General features: G+C 40.7%; 1 protein-coding gene across 4 annotated transcripts in view; it reads right to left on the bottom strand.

Moving 5' to 3' along the window:
* Positions 1-16,268, bottom strand: part of trappc9 (trafficking protein particle complex subunit 9) — a 298,975-nt gene that overhangs the window by 131,957 nt on the left and 150,750 nt on the right. For all 4 annotated transcript variants that reach the window (XM_039820002.1, XM_039820003.1, XM_039820005.1 and 1 more), the window contains one exon: positions 15,412-15,522. In XM_039820002.1, the coding sequence (XP_039675936.1) occupies positions 15,412-15,522 (111 nt within the window). The remainder of the gene's footprint in view (positions 1-15,411; positions 15,523-16,268) is intronic.

Below are 16,268 nucleotides of genomic sequence, written 5' to 3'. Positions count from 1 at the left end.
GAGTGACAGACAAGACGAACACAATATGTAAACATTGTAAGAAAAAATGCAGTATACCGCCGGCTAACACGGAAGCACTATGCAAAAACACTTACAGCACCACCACAGCTCGCGGGGTGCAGTAGTTAGTAGTACGGCATTTCTTTCTTACAATGTTTACATGTTGTGTTCTCTTTCACTCTTTTCACCTCCAAAAAGAAATCTCGTCGAGATCTCGTAAAACGAGATCTCGTCACACCCTTAATATATATATATTTATATTATTTGAATAAAGCTTCCGGGGGGTTGTTTGGCTCGAGGTCATTGTGCAAAAGGACCCTAGGGTGAAATTACTCAGAACCATCACTTGAAGGTTTTGCGTTAAGATAAGATAGACTTTATTGATCCCACACTAGGGAAATTCCCTTGTTACAGCAGCTCAGATGCAACACAACAAATAAGAAAATACACATTAAATAGAAATAGAATAGCAAAATATCAAAATAATATATATAATAGTGGTAGAAAATAAGATAAATAATAGTAATATGAACACTATTAACACGTCTTCTATATACAGATGAGTAAGAATATATACTGATGAGTAAGCTGCAGATGAATAAGAAATGGCATATTGTCATATTGCACAGGTCACAGTAGGAGGTAACACAGTCATATTTTTTTTATAATAATTTTTTGTGGTTTTTCTTTTCTACAAGTGTTAAAAAAAAAAGAAAAAAAAGAATGACACCAGAGAATAAATTAATGTCTGCAAAGAAAAGCATTTTACCATTTTCAGGAGTCTCTCATGCTGGTTATCCATTTACCACCCACTGCTCTGCCTGTGGAACACTTGCATTATGTAGAACTTTGCATGTACTGTAATATATGCAGGGCTCGACACTAGCACACGCCCACACGCCAAATGTGGGTAGAATTCGGCATTGGCGTGTAACACAGTCCCTTTTTACTAGCCACTTTGGCGGGTGGCATATAAACTCAGCAATAAAAAAATAAATAAAGTCCTTTCACCTTCAACTGCTTTTATATTTTAAGCAAATTTAACATCTGTAAATATTTGTATGAACATTAAAAGATTTAACGACTAAGACATAAACTGAACAAGTGTTGTGTGACTAACAGAAATGGAATAATGTGTCCCTGGGGGTCCAATGCATCTTGTCCTCATGGACAGCACCCGATTGGCCAGTTGTTGGAGTTGCTGTTGCCATCCTGTACCCGTCCCGCAGGTGTGATATTCGGATGTAGCGATCCTATGCAGGTGTTGTTACACGTGGTCTGCCGCTGCGAGGACAATCAGCTGTGCTTCCTGTATCCCTGTAGCGCTGTGTTTTCACACCTATAGTTCGTTTGCATTGGTCCGAATCAGTTGATCAGTTTTTAAAATTGGGGCGATTTCCCTTTGGTTTGATTTGGTTTCACACCTGGATGACGCACCAAAATGCGTCATTACAAATCACGCAAGAACGTTCACTCCTTTCATTGGTCAGATGTGTCTTGGGGTGGGAGCAAGAAAGTAAATACAGGAAGAAGGTCCTGTGCGGACTAGTGCGTATTTCTTGCATCTCTGTGGTCAAACCAGCTCATTTTAAAACAAATAATCAGAACAATCATTGTTTCGTGAGCGATGTTACTACTCAATCGTGCTTTTCTTTGCAGACAATTTATTCTCTGGTGTTACTTTTTTTTTAACACTTGTAGAAAAGAAAAACAACAAAAAATTATTATAAAAAAAAAATATGACTGTGTTACCTCCTACTGTGACCTGTGCAATATGACAATATTTATCTGCAGCTTACTCATCAGTACATCAGTATATATTCTTACTCATCTGTATATAGAAGACGTGTTAATAGTGTTCATATTACTATTATTTATCTTATTTTCTTCCCCGATTATATATAATATTTTGATATTTTGCTATTCTATTTCTATTTAATGTGTATTTTCTTATTTGTTGTGTTGCATTTGAGCTGCTGTAACAAGGGAATTTCCCCAGAGTGGGATCAATAAAGTCTATCTTATCGCAAAACCTTAACAGTGATATACTGAAGCAGCACAGTTAAAAAAAAGAACAGAGCGGGGGAAAAAAATGAAGACAGTGTGGTGCACCTAACCAGCATCATTAAGCTGTGATTCCACTGTGGGTATGACACCAGTGGTAGACGAAGTATTCAGAACCTTTACTTAAGTATAAAAGTACGAATACCACACCGTAAAAGTACTCCGTTACAAGTAGAAGTCCTGCATTCAAAATGTTACTTAAAGCTATAGTGCGTAGTTTCTGTTTCCCCCATGAGTAATTCTAAGTAATGACAACAAAACGGTCGGCGCATCTACATGATAGAAGCCTTCCGTGAACGCCCTTCACCCCCACCCCTCCACCAAGCAGTTGCTAGTAGCCAAGGAGGACACTGACGATAAAAAAAAAAAACATGACGGACTCTTCAGAAGAGGTCATTATCTTCACTCAAGTTTCTGTGCGCAAAAGTCGCCGGACGCCACAATCTTCTGAACATAGTCATACTGAGAAATACAGAGAGAGTTTTGTGGAGCTGATAGTCTTACTTAGCTTTGTAGCAACTCATTCGGCAATGGTTTGAATGTAACGGATGTTCATTAATATCAAAACGTTACGCACTAAAGCTTTAAGTAAAAGTATCTAAGTATCGTCAGGAAAATGTACTTAAAGTAAAAGTACTCAATGCATAAAAATCGTCACATTTTAGAAACTCGAAATGATCCAAACAGTTGTGTGTTTAATGGTCATTAAACACACAACTGTCAAGCCCGACCCTACTCGAGCCCATTGTGTCCGAGCCCGGCCCATTAACTGTAATTATGAGCCCGAGCCCGACAATTTTTTAATACGTGGCTAATAAGGCTAATAAAGTAATGATTAAAAAAACACAAATGCTTGATCAGGATAGTGGTTAATAAATAATTAATAGTGGTTAATTTATAATAAAACATCGTATTGTTTACATGTGTTGTGTGTGCAAAAATCTTAATGTGTAAAGTAACCAGTAACTAAAGCTGTCAGATGGAATGGAATGGAATGGAAATTGATTTATTTGAAACAGGGTCAATGCACAAAAATAAACATTAAACTTGTTAAACAAGAGAATATGTCTTGGGCCAGGTTATAGCAACAATTGCTAATTTCCACCTGTAGTCCCTGGGCAAGGGAATGTAGTGGAGTAAAAAGGACAATATTTCTCTCTGAAATGTAGCGGAGTAGAAGTAAAAAGTGGCCGGAAAAGAAAAGACTCAAGTAAAGTACAAGTACCTCAACATTTGTCCTTAAGTACTTGGGTAAATGTACTTAGTTACATTCCAGCACTGAACAACAATACCATCTCTTTCTCTAACACAGGCAGTGTTTTTGGGCAAGCTATTTTGACTCGTCATTTTAAGTCAAAACACTTAAAGTCAGAAGAACTGATACGTTCTGAAGTGGTCTGAAAATAAAAACTAGACATTTTACGTTGAAAATTACCAAAACCTATATTTACAGTAGGTTAATGAGAAAATGTTTGTTGGTTCCACTAAATTCCTTGAGCGCAAAGCGGCAAAGGCCCTATTGAAACTGAAGGAATTATTATTTTCTGCAAGTAAATTGGCTTTTTGAGGGGCTTAACATATTCAAAAACTCACCAAAATTGGCGGTCGCATCAAGTCTGGTGAAAATTTACGTATTTTAAGGGTTTCGGGAATAGGCGCACAAAAATGGCTCGCTAGCGCCCCCTACAAAGTTAAAAACATTGAGCCCCTCCAGTGCGTTTAACGTAGACTCACGAAACTTGGTACACATTTGTAACATGTCAAGATGTACAAAAAACGTCATTGGAGCCATACCCAAAACCCAACAGGAAGTCCACCATTTTGATTTCAAAGTTTGAAATTAGTGCGATTTTTATGAAGGTAAATATGGTGCAAAACGTGAGAGCTTGTAGAATACAATGTGAGAACTTGCAGAACAAAAAAATTTAACTTGTATGTTAAAATTTGCACTTGTAAAATAAAAATTTGCACTTGTAAAATAAAAATGTGCACTTGTAAAATAAAAATTTGCACTTGTAAAATAAAAATTTGCACTTGGAAAAATTATTCACATTTGAAGTCACAAAAAGAAAAAAAACATGAGAGCTTGTAAAAAAAATCTGAACTTGTAAATTGAAATTTGCACTTGTAGAAAAAATATTCACAAATGTGTAGATTGATATTTGCATGAACACAATGACAGCTGCAAACTTGTAATGCAACATTTACTCATGTACTTTTTTTTACTCAGGTTGATTTTCCATCACAACCACAACTCAGTGATTACAACCTCTCGAATCTGTCACTGTATGCGCTCTCGCATCACCAAGAGGCGAATCTGTCCGACTTTTGCAACGCTTGTTCACGACATTTGGTGCAAAACTAATTTGTACCTGTGGACTTAGGCTGTGGAGCTCTGATCCAACAGAACGGGGAAAGCAGGGTTTCTATCGCCAGATGAGGGACAACTCTGTCCGGCTTATTTAGCTATGTCGCATGGAAGCCTGGTTGAATAGCAAGCCAGCGTTAGCTAACTAACCAACCAGCCTGATTCTAAATAAATACCTTTTAATTATCTTAACACTTTTTAACAGTCAAACTGAAACACTGGCGGTGAGCTCCAGGTCCTGCAGCCGCAGACGGACCGGCCACCAGCGGGTATCGGCCAGCCGGAGCAACATCGCTATTATTGCCAGAAAGCCGCGGCCCCACTCGACCTGCAGTCGGAGCTCCAGCGGACACGGAGAGCCCCGGACCCGGTAGCAGCACTCATCGCTAGTGTTGGTGGAATAGCAAGCGTAGCGCGGCTAACTAACTAAACCAGCTTCTAAATAAATACCTTTTAGTTATCTAAACACTTTAACAGTCAAACTGAAACACTGGCGGTGAGCTCCAGGTCCTGCAGCCGCATACGGACCGTCATCAGCGGGTAACACGCGCCAAGTTCTGCATCCCTGCCAAGACTTCCATCCATAAGGGGAAATAATGATTTTATAAGGCAAAGTAGCTACTGTTTAATTAAAATGTAGGCTATATACATTCCTTTGTCATGTTCATCAATGATGATTATAATTTTACAACGTTTAGAGACATCAATGTTTTATCAGACTATCATTTCCTTGCTACCTGGGTGCAAATCTCAGCAGCAACGAGGGTTAAGAGATGACGCATTGGCGGCAAAAATAATTGCTGCTCGCCGCAGGTGGATGTAATTCTGCAGAAGCTATTGTTGCTGCCCGCGGGTGCAATGATTGGCAGTGAGGCACAACATCAGCAAAGCAAGCTGTGGTCATGGCCGGGATGTGCCGATGCTACCGGGTGCGGGGCTCTCTGTGTCCCGCTGGAGTCCGACTGCAGGTCGGAGGTCGGCAGCGAAGCTTTCTGGCAATAATAGCGATGTTGCTCCGCGTGCGATACTTCGCGGGTACGGTCCGTCCGCGGCTGCAGGACCTGGAGCTCACCGCCAGTGTTTCAGTTTGACTGTTAAAAAGTGTTAAGATAATTAAAAGGTATTTATTTAGAATCAGGCTGGTTGGTTAGTTAGCTAACGCTAGCTTGCTATTCAACCAGGCTTCCATGCGACATAGCTAAATAAGCCGGACAGAGTTGTCCCTCATCTGGCGAAGAAACCCTGCTTTCCCGTCTGTTGGATCAGAGCTCCACAGCCTAAGTCCACAGGTACAAATTAGTTTTGCACCAAATGTATCGCAACAAGTGTTGCAAAAGTCGAGCGCAGATTCGCCTCTTGGTGATGCCAGAGCGCGATACAGTGACAGATCGAGGTTGTAATCACTGAGTTGTGGTTGTGATGGAAAATCAACCTGAGTAAAAAAAAAGTACATGAGTAAATGTTGCATTACAAGTTTGCAGCTGTCATTGTGTTCATGCAAATATCAATCTACACATTTGTGAATATTTTTTCTACAAGTGCAAATTTCAATTTTACAAGTTCAGATTTTTTACAAGCTCTCATGTTTTTTTTTCTTTTGTGACTTCAAATGTGAATAATTTTTACAAGTGCAAATTTTATTTTACAAGTGCAAATTTTTATTTTACAAGTGCACATTTTTATTTTACAAGTGCAAATTTTATTTTACAAGTGCAAATTTTTATTTTACAAGTGCACATTTTTATTTTACAAGTGCAAATTTTAACATACAAGTTAAATTTTTTTGTTCTGCAAGTTCTCACATTGTATTCTACAAGCTCTCACGTTTTGCACCATATTTACCTTCATAGATTTTGGCCATTTCCACATGTTGTACTTTAACAAACTCCTCCTAGAGAATTCATCTGATCAACTTCAAACTCGGTCTGTGCCATCTTAAGATGTTAAAGATGAAAATTTGTTAAAAGAAAAACTTTTCGTCATAGGGCGCGGGGCCGCGGTCAGCGTGTTACTTTGCGCGCTCAGAAACAGGAAGTGGGTGTAACTCGAGTGTACGTTGTCCAACTGGCCCGAAACTTTTCAGGATTCATAAGAGTCCAACCCTGAGGACAAATAAAGGCCGATATTTACTTAAAGTCATAGCGCCCCCTAGTGGCAACAGGAAGTAGGCCTAAAAGTCAAGTTGCTATACTTTAACGAACTCCTCCTAGAGATTTCATCCGATAGACTTCAAACTCTGTCTGTGCCATCTTAAGATGTTAAAGATGAAAAGTTATTAAAAGAAAACTTTTCATCAGACGGTGTGGGCGTGGCGGCCATTTTGAGTGTTTACCTGCACCCTAAGCTTTAGCCACGGCCCTTTTTATAACCAATGACGCGTTTAAGGTAGACCCTTGTGTGAGGTATCGTTGAACTCAGCAGAGACTTCCTTATTCATTGGTGATGGTTTGGCCCACCCCCTATGTTTAAGCCACGCCCCTTTTCATAAATGCTGACCCATCTAAGGTAGAGTCTTGTGTGAGGTATCATTGAACTCTGTAGAGAGTTCCTTTTTAATTGGTGATTGTTTGACCCTCCCCCTATGCTTTAGCCACACCCCCTTTCACAGCTAATGAACTGTATGACGTAGAGTCTTGTGTGAGGTATCGTTGAACTCGGCAGGGAGTTCCCTTTTCATTGTTGACTATTTGCGGCATCTGAGTGCCGCGCAAATGCAAGGTCGCAAGGAGCGGCGGCCACCAGTAACCCCGACGCGCACAGAGGCGCGAGGGCCCGTCCATCGCTGCTTGCAGCTTTAATTGTTAATGAATTCAACAGCTAATCCTTTGACATAACATTACCATTAACATATAGTGGTTAATAAAGAGTATCTCAAAATGCAACTTTTGTGTTCTGAAGTGGTCTTTTTTTTGTGGTTACAAAATTCTGGTAAGCTTATCTTAACAACCCTCTTCTGCACAGGAAAGATTATTTGGAGTGAGCAGCTCAGTGATGAGGTGTTTGGCTCGGTCTGAAAAGATGCCTTCCCACCCCATACATAATTCCCCTCAAATAAGAACAGTCCACCCCTGTGGAAAAAGGCAGATGAGTCAACCACAGTGTACCTCCACTCATGGCGAAGGATGCACTGGAGAGACAGCGCTGACAGGAATCATAATTTGCCACTTTCCAGTGAAACAATGAGCTAAACGAGAGAGAGAGAAAAAAAAAAAGAGAGAGAGAGAGGCAATCTAAAGAAATGGCGAGACTTTGTGGATGTGTCTGCAGATACAGTTTATCTGCGTGTCAAGGGAAAGTGGAAAAACAGGAGACACATTGTGGAATGACTAATTTGGCACTAAAAAATAAACAGATCTTGCATTGTCCTACATACATTTAGGATTTCGCCCAGATTTTTCTATTCCTGGCAAAGAAGAGAACTCTGTGAAAAAGCATTTAGACTGTCAGAGACACTAAAACTGAAACCCAGACTAAGAAAATTCTTTGAGGTGAATTTGGCAGCTCATGAGAGGAAGCTAAAAGGGGTAGAAAACATAACTATCCAATCTTAAACTTGCCAGTAATAGCAAAAGCAACAGTATCCACAACATCAGTCTCTTTTAGAGCATGTATGCTGTTGCACGTACACAGTCCATGTAAACAAAGTCCGCCTTCAATTTATAATGAATAGAATGCTTATAAATCTGCAATTTCAATGTTGGAATGGGTTTTATACTAGCAAGAAGTATTACTAGAAAGGCTTAAACTCTAGAGATGTCATAATCATGTTTTTTTTGCCACAAATCCTGATCTGAGTCATTTATTACTGTATCTGATGATACCCAGTCCAATGTGATATCTCGATTTTCATATCATACATGCATGATAGAGGTGCATATTGCATTCTTGGCCTAAATAAGCTCTAACTTAAGAGTCGAAAGAAATCTAGATTTGCTGTAAATCTGCAAGAACCACATCTTTGGTTTTATGGCTTACTATAATATTTTGCACAATGTCCATTAGTGTTTGTCTAATATCTGTGGAGAGATTTCTCTTACAGTGGATTTTTTGTGGCAGCATGACAGCCTGCCTTCATTCCCTGATATATAATGGAAATGCAATTTTAAAGGTCCCATAGTAAAAGAAAGGCTGTTTCTCCAACTTCGGTCAGTTACAAGGCAGGATTAGCTGGGAGACTTCTTCTAAACGAGGGCGCACATGTAAGTAGTTCTTTTGTAGATTATGGTGAACTTTTGTGTGTTGTAGCAGTGCTTTGCTATTGAGAACGAGGTAGCATGCCAACGGTTGTGGTTATTTATTTATTTATTTATTTATTTATTCATTCATTCATTCATTCATTGATTCATTGATTCATTCACAATACCACTTCAAACATTACAATAATACAGCTGCAGTACAAGATCAATTGGGTAGAGTGAATGGGTCCCCCAAAGAAGCTAAAAAAAGCTTATAGATGGGGGCCCATGATTCAAGAAAGGGTAGTGGTACAGACTATAGAATACACAATTACCACAAATGATGATGAGTAGATGCACGCGAAAGGCGCACCAGTACATACATAACATTACATACACATACATCCCAGTAGTCCATGAAAAAACAGTTTTATATTAGATATAGGTTGATAAGAAATATTTTTTTAGTTGTCTTTTAAAGTTGGAGATAGAGGGCAAAGCCTTGAGGCATTCATCAATCCCGTTCCAGATCAGCGGCCCCCTACAGACAACACTCATACTGGCGCGCATATGTCGGCGACATTTTCCTGATATAAGTGGTTTGATTCTCGTTTGGTATGTATGCTGGGGGCTGGAGATAGGAACAAGACTACTCAATCTGGAGTTCAGCCTGTTGACAATTTGGAACATAAGGCAGGCATTATGATATTCATTTAGCTCAGTCAATCTTAGTAACTCAAAACGGTGGAATAAAGGTTGGGTGGGGGAATTTATCTCTGACCAGGACAGAGCCTGTATGACTTTCTTTTGCAAGGATATAAGTTTTTTAAGATGGCTGGTGAAAGTGTTACACCATATCACATTGCAATAGTTAAGGTGTGGTTCAAACAGAGTTTTATACAATGTGAGAAGGGCAGACAGAAGAAGAAAATGTCTGATCTTATAAAACAAGCCAACATACTTGGACAATTTGTTTACAAGATAGTCAATATGACATTTAAAGCTGAGTGAGTCATCAATGAGGACCCCCAGGAATTTAGTGGAATACACTCTTTTTATCTCCTGCCCATTTATTTTAATCAGGCAGTGATCAATGTTTTTAAATTTTTTTTAAAGTTAGTTTTGCTGACATTTAATGACAGTTTATCACATTTAAACCAGGAGTCCACTTTGGTTAATTCTGAATTTACTATATCTTGTAGAATAAGTGGGTTCCTGTGTGATATAAACAAATTTGTGTCATCTGCATAAATGATTTTATGAAATATTTGTTAGCCAGCTCGTTTCGGCTAGTGACGTAGAAAGCTGTGCGGATTTTTTTTTTCAAAGTTTGTATGCGTGTGGAAGCACCAGAGACACAAAATAACACCCCAAATACCAGAAAAAGTGTGTTTTTCATAATATGGGCACTTTAAGCCCAGTCCAGACCAAAGATCGGCGACGAGACGAGTTGAAACTTACAACTACTTGCAACGCACCGGTCTGCAGCGTTCTGAAAGCTTCCAGTTCACAACAATGAGCCGAGACGTTGTATCATCTCCAATGGAACAGCTCTTTGTCCTTCCGTTCTAACGTCTGACTTTCAGGCTTTTTTCAGCTGGATATATAATTTGTTGCATCTGAATATGAATGTGGATAACGTTAGTGATACTAACTAATGTTGCGTCTGAATATGAATGTGGATAACGTTAGTGATACTAACTAATCAAGTTGCATTTCTAGTGATGAATCGGCGAAAACAACGGTGTTCTATCTTTGTTCTATCGCCGCTAGCTCTCTTCAGTCCCTCTCTAGCTCGCTCGGCCACATTACTGTGCTTGCGGGCGCTTGTTGAGCCGCCGTCTAAAAGTCTGCCATTTCTACCAGCTGACAGTTTATCAGGGCTCGACATAAGCAATGGCCCGATGGCCCGGGGCCAGTAAACACGTATGTCGGGCTGGTTGATTGGCCAGTCACTGGCCTGCATGGGCCAGTGACTGGCCAATCAACCAGCAACTGTCTGCTGCATCAGCAAACGTCATACATAGTGGCACGAAGCGTCTGAATGTTAACATTTCACATTTTCACCTCAGGTAATTTATAACCAATCATTTGGATACAAGCGTTGCATTTTGGAAGCTAGACGGGATTCTGAACAGCGATGCCCGCGCGCGCACACACAAAGCAGGGCCGAGGTGTCTGTGTTACTTCACGCAGCACATGTAACTGACTGGAAACCGAGGATTATTTACCGCCGATGGCGCAGATGAACTAACGCTACACTCGTTACTGTAAGTAGGTAGCCTACAATAAAACCTCCATGATTAAAGAGTCAATACTTATCAATACCCACCTACCTGTTGTACAGGAATAAACATGTAGAAACGGATATCTCAGTCTGCTCTGTCCACTCTTGTCCACCGCGCTGTGCAAACACAGCTCTACTCTGCAAACACAGCTCTACTCTGCAAATAGCGACTTTACAAACGAGCTAAAATGAAAGATGTCAGTTTGTAGTCTAACGGTTTATCTTAATTTGCAACCAATCTTGAATTTTGGATAAACTCTTGTAAACGTAGCTGCTGTCTAAACGAGCCATCCTCTCCGCTGGAGTGGTAAACCTATGGATGTGTTATAAGACCAAAACAAATACATGTGGCTACTTAATATGCACGTGAATGACGCTGCGTTCTTTATTCTTGATGATGTTGCCAGTTGTATTATTTAGCAACAACACTGTCTTATTTCAAATGAGGCACACAGGACGAATGCTAGCCTGCTTATCAGTCCATTCATCATTACAGCTGCTGTTTTCCACAACTTTTCACTTCAGCCTCTTTGACAGTGAGATGTTTACCTGACAACAGGCCTTTCTTTCTGTAAGCATTTTCCACCAATCAGGACACTGATTACGTTTCAGTAATCAAGACTTTAACCATCACTCCTCAGTGAAAAGTGAAAGTAAATCATTATGGATTTTCCATGTTTTTAGGGGTTTGCTTACACTAATACATTAATTTAGTAAAGAAAATGAAAATATCAAGAAGATGCGTTATTAGGTATCCTTTTCTTTATTTGAAAGTCCGGCACCTGGAGTGTCTGCTTAAAAAAAATTCTGGCCCTTGGAAAAATGTAGTTGATGACCCCTGGTCTAGCTTTGCTGCTAACAGCACAACATCCAGTGGCTGTGGCTAGCTGGGTTAGAACCATTTTCTGAAGCTTCATGGTAGGTGCGACGTATATTTTCCTGCTTTTTTGTCCTTTTCCAATCACACCTATGATATTTCTTTCAGGGCCAGTAAAAATGTAGAAGGGGCCAGCAAAACTTTGATCTATTGGCCCCGGGGGCCAGTGGGAATTTATTTTATGTTGAGCCCTGCAGTTTATAACACAGAAATAAAATTAATTATGGATCCTTTTATTTTAAAGGGGTGATAGAATGCAAAACCGATTTTACCCTGTCATAGTTGAATAACGACAGTTCGGTGGGTAAATAGGACATACATAGAAGCTCAAAATCCCATTGACACCCTTTTACTATGAAAATTTCATATTTTGAAACTGCCGCTGAAAACGGGCGAATCCCAACAAAGCTGGAAGTTGACGTCAACCTCCCAAAAACCGGAACCTTTGTCAGCCCATGGGTGTATTAAGAGAACGGTCACGCCCCAACATTTACATAGGCTACACAACTGACCTGAGATCAGTTAGTCTTCTGAATCTAGGTCGCGCAGATCTCAGAAAATGTATACATTGTTCATATGCTATTTTACCATTAAATTCACTTCTGAGAATTTTTTATGCGAGAAATCAACTACTTAGAGGTCAAATATGGGCCGTTTTACGAAAATTGATGTCTAATTGCAAATTTTGTCCGACTGTGTCGGACTTCAGAGGCTGGTGCTGCCTGTGTTGCTGCCTCGCCGCCTGGCCTGCCTTCCTCCACAGACCCCGGTGTAACTCCGGCACGGCTGCTGCAGCCCACAGCACCTCATACCCGCGCAAAGTCACCGTTTGGGCTGGTGGACTACTACCAAACGCCGCTGCTCTGACAGAGCTCCAGGGCCTGCAACTCCCCTCTTCCTGCTAGCTAGCTAAATGCCCGGTGTATGTGAGTGAAAGCGCGGTCAGCGAGCTTGTTACGCCAGCATTCTCTTACCACAGATTCTAGTTAATCTTATAATGTGTGTAATTATAATGTGTTGAGTTATTTAAACAAACGATTGGGAAAAAAAGCGCCCCGCGCTTGTCCATGAGTCTCATTGATAGAGCCCGCGGCTGGATGGAGCTCTATCAATAAGAGCTAGCTAGCCTCCTCTTAGAATTCCTCTGGAATTCATTGTTAGCTTTAAAAAAATATAGTTAGATGTTGTATAAGTGGCGATCGAAATTCAAACTGTAAATATACCTCAATTACGCACCAAAAATGAAGCTAACTAGCCGCAATCTGTACACATAGGATTGAAGGGACAGTCGCACCTAACGAAACCCTTACAGCTCACAAATATTCATTAACTTGAAATCGGACACCGTTGTTAGCTTTATAAAACATATAGTTATATGTTGTATAAGTGGCGACAAAAATTCAAACTGTAAATATACTCACCATTTACCAAAAAATGAAGCTAACTAGCCGCAATCTGTACACATAGGATTGAAGGGACAGTCGCAGCTAAAACCCTTACAGCTCACAAATATTCATTAACTTGAAATCGGACAATGTTGTTAGCTTTATAAAACATATAGTTATATGTTGTATAAGTGGCGGACGGAAATTCAAACTGTAAATATACTCGAATTACGCACCAAAAGAAGCTAACTACGCTAATCTGTACACATAGGATTGAAGGGACAGTCGCAAGCACGAACCCTTACAGCTCACAAATATTCATTAACTTGAAATCGGACACAGTCGTTAGCTTTATAAAACATATAGTTAGATGTTGTATAAGTGGCGTGGACGAAATTCAAACTGTAAATATACTCAAATTTACGACCAAAAATGAAGCTAACTAGCCGCAATCTGTACACATAGGATTGCAGGGACAGTCGCAGCTAACGAAACCCGTACAGCTCACAAATATTCATTAACTTGAAATCGGACACCGTTGTTAGCTTTATAAAACATATAGTTATATGTTGTATAGCTAAGTGCGGACATGTGTGTAACATTTGGTAAGAGATTGCTGGTGTAACAAGCTGCGGACCGCGCTCTCTCACACGGGCCATTTAGCTAGCAGGAAGAGAGGAGATGCAGGCCCTGGCGCTTTGTCAGGGCAGCGGCGTTTGGTAGTAGTCCACCAGCCCAAACGGTGACTTTGCGCGGGTATGAGGTGCTGTGGGCTGCAGCAGCCGTTCCGGAGCTCAATCGAGCTCACAGCAAGCCGGGGTCTGTGGAGGAAGGCAGGCCAGGCGGCGAGCCCTAACACAGGCAGCTGAACTCCGACACACAGTTTTACCAAATTTGCAATTAGCCATCCATTTTCGTAAACGGCCCATATTTGAGCTTTATATCGTTGATTTCTCGCATAAAAAGTCTCAGAAGTGAATTTGGTAAGGAAACATTGCAGTGTCTGGAATATGAGATTCTGTCGCGTTTCTAATGTATGTGTATTGGAGATTCGCTCAACCAATCAGCACACGACCTCTAATTCGTATGTATGGCGAAGTCGCTCAACCAATCAGCGGCGCTCTATGTGTGTGTACGGGGCTAAGGCTCAACCAAGCAGCGCGAGCTCATCTAAATATTCATGACCATACCATATTTGGAAGAAAAGCTCTTGTTACAAATAGGGCCAAAACACAGGGATGCATAAGGGCCAATAAAATATCAACCAGGCCATTTTCAGCCCAACTAATGTTACATACCCCATTAGGAGACCATAAGGAACAGTGTGAAATACCCTATATAATCATTCTATCACCCCTTTAATAGTTTGTAGTTGACTTGAGCAGCTGACTTCACTATCTATTGGCTGTTGAAACAGGTGACATCTCTTACGTTCTAAAACCAGCCTCTGGCGACTCGACCAGCTGAGTCACTGCGATTTGTGTCAAGTGACTTTTTGACAAAACACAATCATGCTCACATAGTTTATGCAAATGACCACTGCCGGTGTTTACAATATTAATGGAAATGGCTAACTGTTAATTGTTTGGTTCACTTGTTGGTTGCACTTACGTTAGATTAGGTTCCAGTGTTGTCATGGCATGCAATAGCACGTTTGACAGCTGTTGTGTACCCCGATTGCAAAGGGTTAACATAAACGAAGGTCAAACAGTCGAACATGTTCGTGCAGGACTGTGATCCAAAATTGTGGGGGGGAATGAACAACATCTGCAGCCAAGACAACAGCTATCTCTGGTGGTTCGTGTAGCCAACGCTAAGGTTACATGTGGCAGTGGACTGACTGTAACGAGTACCACAGCACTTTCTACCGTGAAAATTCACCAATGAAAGCTAAACAAAGAACTACACAATCGATCATGGTCCAGCAGGAATGTGATCTGAAATTTGGGGAGAGATCGTAAGTAAGATTACAGGTTTCCCTGGCATTAGCGTGTAGCTACATGTAGCAGTGGATGTTATGTGAAATGCAGTAATGTGCCTATGGAGAGTAGAAAAAAATGTGCATTCAGAACACAATAGGTCTCTTTTAATGTCTGACCAAAGACATTTTTGTTTAAAAGAACACAAAGTTAAGAATGCTTGGAGAAAATTAACTACTGTACACAAACTTGAAGACATTTTGCTTTGATCATCAATATATGGGACATGCTAAGACTACACCCATCTGTATTTAGAAAGAGGACCCTTCCACTCACCTCTGGCACTCGCTGGCATGGAGAACCAGTTCCTGGTTGTTCTTGGCGCTGACAGTGAGCTCGTGCTCCGTCGGGTTGAAGATGTCGAGCAGGAGATGACACTGGCGAGTGCTGTGGACGGACACAGACACAAGAGCTGAGTGGAGGACCAAAATGGTATATATATCTCTAAGTATCTGTAAGTATCGGTTTGCACAGGCCCATACTAATGCTTCATGGATCTTAGAAGTGGCGCTCAACACATGAATGAGAGAAACTTGAAACATAAGTTAACTAGCCAAAGAGGAAGACGTTTTCAACGAGATGGCGGACAGCAGACTGAGGAAAATAACAGATGCCCCACCCACGTTTAAGTCCAAAGTCTGGACACATAGTTGCTCTAACAGTTTGGACTTGCAATAAATAAAGAGAGAAAACCTGCATATAACCTTTTCACATGCATTTTGTATTCATAGTCCAATATCGTGTTATATCATTATAGGGTTGTCTAGCAATATATTGATTATTGCAGAATTGCTGTATCGTGATATTATCAGTATTGTGAGCCATGTATTGTATCCTGAGGTACCCTTTGATTCCTACCCCTACGGTGCACAATTTTAGACAAAGAGGTCTTTCTCTAAGGTGTACGGTGTCTCTGAATGCATAACGACTTGTTTATGTGTATGTGAGTTCATACTTCATGCATGAGGTTATGATTACTTTCTAAAAATACAAGGCCACATACACCCACGCACGCACGCACGCAGCAAATGCATGTGATCAAGAGAAGACACGGAGTGAAGTACTCATCAGTCCTTGTCACAACATCAAAAGGTGGCGGGCCTTTCATCAGGGCCACAGGCCTGGCTGAAGCA

The sequence above is a fragment of the Perca fluviatilis genome, chromosome 13 (assembly GCF_010015445.1).
Source record: "Perca fluviatilis chromosome 13, GENO_Pfluv_1.0, whole genome shotgun sequence".
NCBI classification, from domain to species: domain Eukaryota; kingdom Metazoa; phylum Chordata; class Actinopteri; order Perciformes; family Percidae; genus Perca; species Perca fluviatilis.
Note: the sequence above shows the minus strand (reverse complement) of the source record. Positions and strands in the feature narration are given on the sequence as shown.